The 10998-nt window shown below is 48.0% G+C and overlaps 1 protein-coding gene across 3 annotated transcripts; it reads right to left on the reverse strand.

Moving 5' to 3' along the window:
* Positions 1–6570: 6570 nt before the first annotated feature.
* LOC119337942 (V-type proton ATPase subunit C-like) lies at positions 6571–9566 on the reverse strand. 3 transcript variants are annotated; one of them, XM_037610220.1, is made up of 7 exons: positions 9445–9566; positions 9244–9371; positions 9054–9153; positions 8443–8510; positions 8176–8317; positions 7733–7849; positions 7180–7538 (listed from the first exon to the last, which is right to left on the reverse strand). In XM_037610220.1, the coding sequence occupies exons 3-7, from the start codon at positions 9057–9059 to the stop codon at positions 7338–7340; spliced, it is 534 nt and encodes a 177-aa protein (XP_037466117.1). In that variant the 5' UTR covers positions 9060–9153; positions 9244–9371; positions 9445–9566; the 3' UTR covers positions 7180–7337. The 3 variants fall into 3 exon arrangements, with proteins under 3 accessions (XP_037466118.1, XP_037466116.1, XP_037466117.1); XM_037610221.1 differs by lacking the exons at positions 9054–9153; positions 9244–9371; positions 9445–9566 and adding an exon at positions 6571–6632 and having other exon boundaries at positions 7413–7538; positions 8443–8573; XM_037610219.1 differs by lacking the exons at positions 9054–9153; positions 9244–9371; positions 9445–9566 and having other exon boundaries at positions 7171–7538; positions 8443–8573.
* Between the last annotated feature and the right edge of the window lie 1432 nt (positions 9567–10998).

A 10998-nucleotide genomic window follows, 5' to 3' on the forward strand; every position in this document is an offset into this window, starting at 1 on the left:
CGCCTAAGTATTTGGAAATCCTACCGAGTGGAGAGCAACCCTCCCATCCCGGGGCTTAGCTGCAGTCTAGTACTCGCCTAAGTATTCAGAAATCCTACCGAGTGGAGAGCAACCCTCCCACTCGGAGGCTTAGCTGCAGTCTAATACTCGCCTAAGTATTCAGAAATCCTACCGAGTGGAGAGCAACCCTCCCACTCGGAGGCTTAGCTGCAGTCCAGTACTCGCCTAAGTATTTGAAAATCCTACCGAGTGGAGAGCAACCCTCCCACTCGGAGGCTTAGCTGCAGTCCAGTACTCGCCTAAGTATTCAAAAATCCTACTGAGTGGAGAGCAATCCTCCCACTCGGGAGGCTCAGCTGCAGTCCAGTACTCGCCTAAGTATGAAATACATTCCGCTCTGCAAGGATGACGAGGTGCAGGTCGACTACCGCCTTCTCCTTCGGAGCTACGCCACAAATACAACATGCGCTCTGCAAGGATGACGAGGTGCAGGTTGACTGCTGCCTTCTCCTTCGGAGCTACGCCACAAATACAATGTGCTTAAGCATATTTAATGATAAGCCAAGTTCAGATAGCATCCTACGGATTCAGAAGTGCTCAGGCATCAAGCCTGTAAAAGTTTATCGATTACAAAACCACTCGGCATACCGAGGCAAATTTAAGGCGAAGCATGGAAGTTTTTCTTACTCCTCGGGTGGAGGACTGGAAGGCGCGCCAAACTGGTCCAGGTCGATTCCATCAGCAATCCGATTGGCAGCAGCAATGAAGGTCTCCATGAAAGATTGGAAGTCATGCTTCTTCGTATTGGCCACTTTGAGGGACGCCAGCTTGTCCTCTCGCGCATCTTTGCAGTGAACACGGACCAGGGATAGAGCAACATCAGCACCACACCTGGCAGAAGACTTCTTCCGTTCCTGCACTCGACCTGGAACTTCATTCAGTCGAGTCATGATAGACTCGAGGTCATTTTGAAGCGTCTCTCCCGGCCAGAGTATCGTGTCGATTCGCGACGCTGCAACCTTCAGTCGAGCAAGGTAGTCAACCACTCCGGCAATACGAGACTCCAGTCGGAGCACGTTCATAGCGGCTTCGTCCTTCACAAGAGAGTTCATGGGGTCCAAGCCTGTCTCCACTTGACTGGTCTCCTCCTCAAGGTTTTGGCAGAATTCTGTAAACACAACTCAAAGATAAACCAGTAGTTCTACGATAAGTTGATGATTACAAGTCAGTCGGGCAGGAGAGATTACGCTCAAGCATGATGAATAACTTCTTGGCGAGCCCTCCCAGATAAGCCTCCAGATCGTTCTTCTTCCCCACCAGTTCACCAGCCTTGCCATTCAGAGCTATCTTGTCATTCTTCAGACGGCTGACTTCCTTGTTGGCCGCGTCGAGAGCAGCTTTCAGATTGGCGTTCTCTTCTTCAAGTTTACCGACTGAAGCCAGTTTTTCTTCCGTAAGCTTCGTTTTGTCCAAAGCCGCCTTCTGCGCCTCGGCAAGGTCGTGGTCCTTCTTATTTAGAGCCTCCTTCATTTTATCTGCAAAATGACAATGAGATCAGAATCAAGAATGGGAAGAAAGATAAAGACAGTTGTCAAGTTCTCACCAATCATACCTTTTGCCTCGTCCTTCGCCTTCTTAAAGTTCTCCTGAACAAGTTTCAAGTCAAGGTCGAGCTGGATATATTTGTTTTCCAACTCAGTATAGCGAGCCACAAGCTCGCAAGATTTCTGTGAAGAGTCAGTCGGCAGACATCAAAGAGAGGTTGCTTCCGAGTGATTAAGAGAAAATTGTAGCATTTCTAAGACTACAGCCGAATCAAAATATTCAACAGTAGTCTCGGGCACTACACCCAGTGGGCGCACTCAGCGTGACCCCACAGGTTCTACCGACTCGGTTCGATCAGTCGACCGAAAGAGACATAGAGGTTATGATCTAAAACCATAGCTAACTGCCAGCAGTCAGCCATGGTCTCATCATGATCTACCACAAAAACAGGTTCTTCAGTCTACAGTCGACTGCCAACAGTCCACCATAGTCTCGGGGACTACACCCAGTGGGTGCACTCAGCGTGCTCCCACCGGTTCCAAGATTCCATTCGACATGGTCCGACCAGACCGAGTGAAGAAGTTAGAGTGAAGAAATTCAAAACACGAAGACTACAGTCGACTGCCAGCAGTCCACCGTAGTCTCGGGGACTACACCCAGTGGGTGCACTCAGCGTGCCCCCACCAATCCAAAAATTCAATCGACACACCCAGTGGGTGTACAGAAACAAAGATCTTCGAAAAGAAAGCCTTCAGGTAGCATATCCTAACAGAACAAGCGGTGACCAACTAACCTGGACGTTGCTCTGAAGGGCTGAGCTAGCATCATAGGCCGCTTGGTTGGCTTCCCGGATCGCTTTCACCTGCTCCATCATGATCCCCGCCTGGAGTATAGCCTCCTTAGCAGCACCCGCTTGGTCCTCTGGGACGTGGTGTGTAGCAAAAAGGGAGGGCGGGTCGATAGTCGACGACGAAGGCCGGGCACTCGTCAGCGGCACAGCGAAGGACACGGAATTCCGAGTGATGTTGCCACCCTCTGGAACCAATGTCTCAGACACTGATGTAGTCTAGGGAGTCTTGCCAGCCGACGCCTTTCTGTTCCTCCTCGACCTTAGTGGCGCCTCGTCGTCATCATCAAGGAGATCGATGGCATGGGGAGGAACTACAAGAAAAATCCAAAGCTAAAATTGAAACTCCAATCGACCAAAAGTAAAGCTACAGAGAGAGTACCAAGGTTGGAGGTGGCAGCGTCTTCCATTTCCTGGTCTTCGTTCTTGGTGGAGGTCTCGGAGGTAGCAGCACTGCAGATTTTAGAAACCAGTCGGTTAGTCCATGGGTCGACCAAGAGTTCGTCCGGGCTAAACAAGGAAATACAAGTTCTGCTGTTACCCGGAGATAGTGGGGATGGCCATTCTCATCTTGGGCAAGGCCTTCGGCGGTTTTGATGGCGCCGCTCGTGGAAGCTTCGGCGCTTTCTCAGTTGGTGCCGGAGAGGCCGCTCGAGGGCGCTTCGACGATTGCCCAACGGGCACAGTCGCTTTGCCTCGCTCACTCGCGGGATCGTGGATGAGCTTGGATCGTCGTTCCGTGCGAGGAGGATCGACTTCCTCCTCCTCCTCCTGCTCTTCACTGGAGCCATCATCATCCTCTTCCTCCTCAGCATCAGACTGCCACTCCTCCTCACTTTCACCTCCGCTCGCCTCTTCCTCCTCGGCCTGTTCTTGCACCCCGTTGGGCATCGAGTACATCTCAGTAGTGGCCTAAAAGACAACAAACAAGACAGAAGTCAGTCAACTGAATTTTGGCAAAACAGAATTAAGAAAGCAGGATCACAGTCAGATATGCGGAATTGGACCTTGTCTGATTCATATGATTGGTCGAGTGGAGGAATCCTCCTGGCTCCTCGGGGGTTGTCTTTGTTCCCCGTGGTGCTCGCCAGCCACCTCTCCAGCGTGGCATCGTCAATCTCCTCTGGGTGGATCCGAGTAGTGTCCTCAGTGCTAGAATACAACCATATCGGATGGTCTCGAGCTTGAAGCGGCTGGGTGCATCGTTGGAGGAAGACCTCCAAGAGGTCCATGCCAGTCACCCCGTCACGGATAAGCTGGATAACACGTTCGACCAGTACCTTAACTTGCGCCTTCTCTTCCGGGAGCACCTTCAAAGAGGAAGGCTTCCTCACTCGGTCCATGGAAAAAGGAGGGAGTCCAGTCGACTGCCCTGGCGTCGGCTGGTCTTTGCAGTAGAACCAGGTCGACTGCCACCCACGGACCGAGACGGGAAGGATCATGGCCGGAAAAGCACTTTTCCCCCTCATTTGGACCCCAAGACCCCCACACATCTGAATCACTTGTGTTCTCTCTTCACTCGAACTGGCTTTTTTCACCGTCTGGGAGCGACAGGTGAAGATGTGCTTGAAAAGACCCCAATGAGGCCGACAACCCAAGAAATTCTTGCACAAACACGCAAAAGCAGCGAGGTATACGATGGTGTTGGGTGTGAAGTGGTGGAGTTGTTCCCCAAAGAAATTCAGAAATCCCCGGAAGAAAGGGTGAGGCGGCAAAGAAAACCCACGGTCGACATGGGTGGCCAAGAGAACGCACTCACCCTCCCGAGGCTGCGGCTCAGACTCCTTCCCCGGGAGTCGCGCCGATCCATGGGGGATCAGTCCTCCATCGACCAGGTCGTCAATATCTGCTTGATGAATCGTCGAGCGGATCGAGTCGCCCTGGATCCAGCCCCGCGGCAGGCCGGCCCTCGAGGAAGATCCGCCTCGATTGGTCGCCCTTCCCTTCGCCTTCGCCGTCGCTTTCTTCGCCCGCTCCAGGGCCGCCGTCTTCTCCTTCACCATTGTTGCCGGCGAGACGCACACGGAGCAGTGGCGCTAAGGCGGAAGCAAACGCGGCGGATAAATCTAGAGAAGAGAGGGGGAAATGAGAGCGCACTATTCAAAACCCCCCGTCCAGCGCCTTATATGAGGTTACTTCCGAGTGACTGACTTGTAGGCCCGGGCGATCCTGTCAAATCCTGCAACAGTCGCGCGCGTGATACGTGGCAAAAAAGGTGGCGCGAAGATCGAGGCGTCCCTGCCTTATCCCATCCGATTACTGTGGCCTCCTCCGCCCCGTGCGCTTCCTGAAATACGAATCCCGCTAAATCCGTGAGCTGTGGAACGACTTCTCAGATGAAAGATCTCCTCCGCTCTTTCGTTCGGAGTTCTCCAAGTAAAAAACTTCACTCGACAGATACAAAGAATGGATCAAGGCGACTGAAAAAGAAGTTGGTGCCGTCACCTAAAGTTTGTTGATCCAGAACAAGACATACGCATAGCATGAAAATGGGTCGGAAGTGTGTTCAACTCCTTCCCCACTCAAACCTCGATCCATTCGGGGGCTAATGATGAAGCTATGTACCTAGGGTTGGGTCATGGACCTGTCCAAGATACCCTCCCCAAGGACATCTCTAGAAGAAACCACCTTTCAGTCGACCTGGAAACGTTCCACTCGACGGACTCAAAGCCACTCGACCATGAAGCCATCCAGTCGACAACCAGGAGACCTAACGTTACTCGGCAGGGAAACGATCGGTCATTAAGTAGCTTTTATGGCCATCATGGCACTTTATTTGTAGCGTTACCAGTAACGCCTGACCTTAATGTACTTTAAACCCTACATAACTGAGGGCCGGAGGGGTCTGGCGGACTCTATATAAGCCACCCTCCTCCTTAGTGTAAAGGGTTCGCACCCCTGTAACTCATACACACATAATACCAGTCGACCGCCTTTGGGCTCCGAGACGTAGGGCTGTTACTTCCTCCGAGAAGGGCCTGAACTCGTAAACCCCTTGTGTATACAACTACTCCATAGCTAGGATCTTGCCTCTCCATACCTACCCCCCTTTCTACTGTCAGACTTAGAACCACGACATTGTGCTCCTATAATACCATGGTTGAAACGTTTGTTCCAAAACAAAGAGCATGCGAAGGGGATGCGATGGCACGGAGAAGATCGTAAGAAAGACATAAAGTTGAGAGTACCCGCTGACGGCTCGCAGTGGAGAAAAATCGAGAGAAAGTACAGGGAGGAGTTTGCAGGTGACCCAAGGAATGTATGGTTTGGTCTAAGCGCAGATGGCATTAATCCTTTTGGGGAGCAGAGCAGCAACCATAGCACGTGGCCTGTGACTCTATGTTTGTATAACCTTCCTCCTTGGTTGTTCATGAAGCGGAAGTTCATTATGATGCCAGTGCTCATCCAAGGCCCTAAGCAACCTAGCAACCACTACTAGAAAAACCGCTACCAATGGCGCACCTAATTTGGCCATTAATGGCGCATCACTGGTGCGCCATTACTAGCACGCCATTAGTAATTTTTACTAATGGCGCACCATTGGTGCGCCATTAGTATAGGCCACGGTGTGCCATTAGTATGCCTCCCAGGGGCCATGTATACCCAGGTGCTTTGGCATACTAATGGCGCACGACAACGGGATGCGCCATTAGTAACCGCGGCATACTAATGGCGCACTGTCCAGTGATGCGCCATTAGTATGCTTTGTCATACTAATGGCGCACTGTCATGTGATGCGCCATTAGTATGAATATTAGATTTTTTTTACTTTTTTTCTATTTTTTGCACAGGTTACAAAATGTATAATTTGACAAAATATAGACAGCACACATCAACAACAGATTCATCGAATACAATAGAAGATTAGTCTTTGAATACAATTCATCATATTAGTCTACGAATACAATTCATCATATTAGTCTCCGAATTGAAAAGACCGAACAAAGATAGAACATTATATTACAAGTCAACCGCGAGTAGTGAGTTTGTCTTCACATTACAAGTCGATATCGATCATCTAAACTACCATCACATAGAAGAGAGCTGCGGTCATCACGATGAGCATCATCACGATGAAACTCGTCTTCATCCGGTTCCTCCAACGCTCCCTCCCCTCTCCCGCTAGTTAGAATGAGCATCATCAACGCCACTAATGTCCAGCAACCAAGCAACTGAACCCCAATATTCTAGGTATACTCTCATCAGTTAAGTTCGGCCATGATGACCACTAGGAGTAGCACTGCCATAACAGAAAAATAACATCACAGTAGTGTTTCCATCAATAGAGAAGCCGATCTGTTTTGCCTATTACTACGATTTTATGAGAATGGGCACATGTTGAAATTCTGCAGAGCTTAAACGAATGAATAGCATTAGCAGCCATCATTTGTAGCTTTGAACTAACAATCACGGATCAGAAAAAAAGGGGATGCATCCCAATCTGCTTAATGAGTTGACCGCAATATGATTTCGCCCTAAAAAGGGATGCACTGGTGAGAGAATAACAACATTAACAAAAATATGCCCCAGATTCCATTATGCCATGGAAGTTGCAACTCAACCATTGTCCTTACAGTTTTAACAAGAGAAAACTACTAGAGAGTGACAACTACGTGAGTTCGCACTATCAAAATAGAAATTCAGATTCAGCATGATATGATCACACCATGTTCTGGTTTTCAGACTACCACTTAAGAAGATCAAATAACCAATTAAACAATGAACAAATTCACAACCTTCATGTTCAGGCTTGCGACTGAACTAGAAAGAAAAATCAAAAGTTTGTGTAGGCTAACATAGTAAATAGATGAGGAAACTACTGTAGAAACCAACCACGAGCTGGAGAGTAGTTCATAATGGATGAGTTTTGATGAAGAACATCTGTGCAATCAAATGAAATATTTGACCGACTTATTTCTACAGTACCTTTGGAAATGTACAGGAACTAAGGGCATGTGGTTTGTTCACCATACGGTTCATAGACGATATTAGGACATAATACACTGCAGAAGACATGTACCTCACTGTAGCTTGCATAGCACCATTGCAATAGAGAGGTCCTCATAACTTCCTGGTCTTGCAGCAGTTTTTCTAGCTCTTGCTTCCGACTCTCCTGTGCTTCAGGACTATACTCAAAGTCACGGATCTGAAATCAAGTGCGAAATAGATGTTAGTGGATGACAAAATAGTTACTAGAATGGTAGGTACCAACTGACAAGATAAATTTTTGCCTAGCTATTAGGAGCTATACCAAAGGCTACATGGAGTACTGCCACCGTGTCAAAATAAGGTTAAATGCAAGCAATGGTTTAAAAGAAAGGATCAGGGCAACAAAGTTACCTGGAAACCTTTCTCACGAGCATGGACCTTAAAGTTGTCAACAACCTTGGCAAATAATGTTACAGTGTAGAGAGCATACTCATTGTCCTTGTAAAGCTTTTTTGATGATCTCGGAACCTATATAAACAATAATTAGCTCAAAGAAAAAAATCAACTGGATATAATCACAAATTAGGACAACTTGAAAGTCCTCATAAGGGCAAAGTAAATAGCACCCGGGTTAACGAGTTCCAAGTCATATATCTGGAGTCTGAAAGATTTCTGTATTGCAAGTTATCATGATAGCATTAACACCAGAAATGGTGAACCAAATAAACACTCTTGGTTTTAATTGACTAACCACAAATAAAATAGACATTTGCTGAAATGAAGCACGACATGAAAATAGTTTAAACGATGGTTTATGAGAGACATTATCACTATATAAAGGATTCTGAACTTACCACAAACGTATCAAGTGACTCGTAGCTTGATAACCAGTCTTTTTGGGAATACTTTGGCACAATAGAAAGGAGTGTCACTAGATGTTCCGAAGTGACCATATCCTCTGGCTTTATGAGGTTGGAAAGGTCACGAACTGCTAAACTGCCATACAAGAAGAACAAATCAATCAGAGTAGGACTCAAGGCGAGCAACAACGTAGCATAATACTAGTACCAAGCATGTCCCTCCCTATAGAGCTAGTCAAGAAGTATGGTGAGACGATTTACCTCCCAGTTTGCTTCCTGTTGATTGCGCCAAGCTGGCTCTTAACATTACCGTATTCAGCAACTCTAACCTGGAAAAGGGCATATTCAGTCCTTCTGTAAATGTAATATCCAACCAAAACACTTATTTGCATCTATGAGCACAAAATGAAATGAAGGTATGCATAAAACCAAGACTGCACTTGGCAGGCAAGATCAACATGGTATTTCAGTTATAATTACAACAATTAATTCCTTTTCCTGACAAAATGTGGCATCAATTCCCTAGTTTTTTGCATCATGAACATTATGTGGCAATTCAGTGCCAGAAAAAGGGACAGAAGACTAAATAAATACTGATGTAACTAGCTGCACAAATAGGTAGCTAGCCAGAACCAAACAGACCCAAGACAAAATAGGAAGTGAGCTACATCCAAATCTACCAATTTAGCGCTGAGGACGGAATGTAACTGTTAAGCAACACCGTCCAAAATATAGTACCCAACTAGCGTAGCTAATGCAGTGTTAAGTTGCTGCCAATGTTCCAAAATCTTACTGTCATCCATGCGTAATTTGGTCAGTGTGGAAAGGAACTGGACCAAAGAAGAGAGAGAGAGAGAAGCAGAGTTAGTTACCTTCATGTCGTCCTCGATCTTGGCGACCTGGGACTGGATGCTGGCGACGGTCTCCTTGAGCGGGGCGTTGACGGGGTACTTGCCCTCGTCCCACACGAACCTGCATCCATCCATCCTCTACAGCGTAAGCAAGCGGTGGTAGGCAGATGAGGAATGTAAGCAGCAGCACTGGGCATAGGCCGAGACGGACCTGGTGAGGTAGCTGTCGACGGGGACGCCGTCGACGGTGAGGGTGCCGGGCTCGACCCCTCCGGCGCGCTCTAGGTCCTCGATCTGCCGGCGGATCTTGTGGGAGACGCCCTCGATGAAGATGTTGGACTACAGCCAGAGGCCGGATCAGGCTAGGGCCAAGAAGAGGGGTGGGGGCAAGATCGGGATGGAAAGCAGGTACCTTGACGAGGTCGTCGCTGAGGGCGAGCAGGGAGTCGAGCGTGCCGGGGCGGAGATCCGGGACGGTGAACTGCGCGCGGAGGCCAGGGGAGTCGAGTCAGTCAGGGGCAGGACGATTGAAGGGCGGCGGTGGAGGAGGAGGAGGAGGGGATCCGTTTTTTTTCTAACAAGTGCACGCCCGCTCCACGAGCGTGACCCGGCATTTTTGTTCTAAGGAATAAAAAAAATAAAAAAAACAACATTAGTGGCGCACTTTCTGACAGGTGCGCCATTACTAGTTACAACTAGTAATGGCACACTTCCTATGGATGCGCCATTAGTATGTTTGGACAGGCGCACTAGTTCAAAAAAAAATTTGATACTAATGGCGCACCATGGGCCAGGTGTGCCATTAGTAGTTTCAACACTAATGGCGCATTAGAAGGTGGTGCGCCATTAGTATATACTAATGGCGCACCACTTGTCTGGTGCGTCATTAGTGCCAATCCCATCTATAGCCCTTTTTCTAGTAGTGAATGACATTGATGTGTACCTAAGGTCATTAGTTGAAGAACTATTACAGTTGTGGAATGGAAAAGGTGTACGTGTATGGGATGAGCACAAATAGGAAGAATTTGACCTAAAGGTGTTGCTGTTCGTGACCGTCAATGATTGGCCTGCTCTCAGTAACCTTTCAGGACAGACAAACAAGGGATACCGTGGATGCATGCACTATTTGGATGATACCGACAGTATATATTTGGATACTTGTAGGAAGAATGTGTACCTGGGATATCGTCGATTTCTTCTGAGCAGGCATCCCATAAGAAAGAAAGGCAAGCATTTCAAAGGTGAGGCGGATCACCGGACGAAGCGTCGCCACCGTACTGGTGCTGATGTACATGATATGGTCAAGGATTTGAAGGTAATCTTTGGAAAGGGTCCTGGCAGACAACCTGTTCCGAAGGACGCTAACGGACGCGCACCCATGTGGAAGAAGAAATCTATATTTTGGGACCTGCCATATTGGAAATACCTAGAGGTTCGCTCCATAATCGACGTGATGCGCGTGACGAAGACTCTTTGTGTGACCCTGCTTGGCTTCTTGGGCGTGTATGGGAAGAGAAAAGATACACCAGAGGCACGGGAGGACCAACAACGTATGCACGGAACATATGGCATACATCAGGGTCAGGCCAGCTACGCTCTTACCAAAGAAGAGAAGGAAATCTTCTTTGAATGCCTGCTCAGTATGAAGGTACCCTCTGGCTTCTCGTCCAATATAAAGGGAATAATAAATATGGCAGAGAAAAAGTTCCAAAACCTAAAGTCTCATGACTGCCACATGATTATGACGCAACTTCTTCCGATAGCATTGAGGGGGCTTCTACCGAAAAACGTTTGATTAGCCATTGTGAAGCTATGTGCATTCCTCAATGCAATCTCTCAGAAGGTAATCGATCCAGAAATCATACCAAGGTTACAGAATGATTTGGTGCAATGTCTTGTCAGTTTCGAGTTGGTGTTCCCACCATCCTTCTTCAACATCATGACGCACGTCCTAGTTCACCTTTGC

The sequence above is a fragment of the Triticum dicoccoides genome, chromosome 7B, assembly GCF_002162155.2.
Source record: "Triticum dicoccoides isolate Atlit2015 ecotype Zavitan chromosome 7B, WEW_v2.0, whole genome shotgun sequence".
In the NCBI taxonomy this organism is placed as follows: Eukaryota; Viridiplantae; Streptophyta; class Magnoliopsida; order Poales; family Poaceae; genus Triticum; species Triticum dicoccoides.

Bases quoted from the DNA above. Each gene is read 5' to 3' on its own strand.
- LOC119337942 (XM_037610219.1), bottom strand. From the start codon at position 8,573: ATGCAAATAAGTGTTTTGGTTGGATATTACATTTACAGAAGGACTGAA. The intron at 8,318-8,442 runs GTAAATCGTCTC...CTTGTATGGCAG, and splicing joins AACAGGAAGCAAACTGGGAG to TTTAGCAGTTCGTGACCTTT. The intron at 7,539-7,732 runs GTAACTTTGTTG...ACTTGATTTCAG, and splicing joins CTCGTGAGAAAGGTTTCCAG to ATCCGTGACTTTGAGTATAG.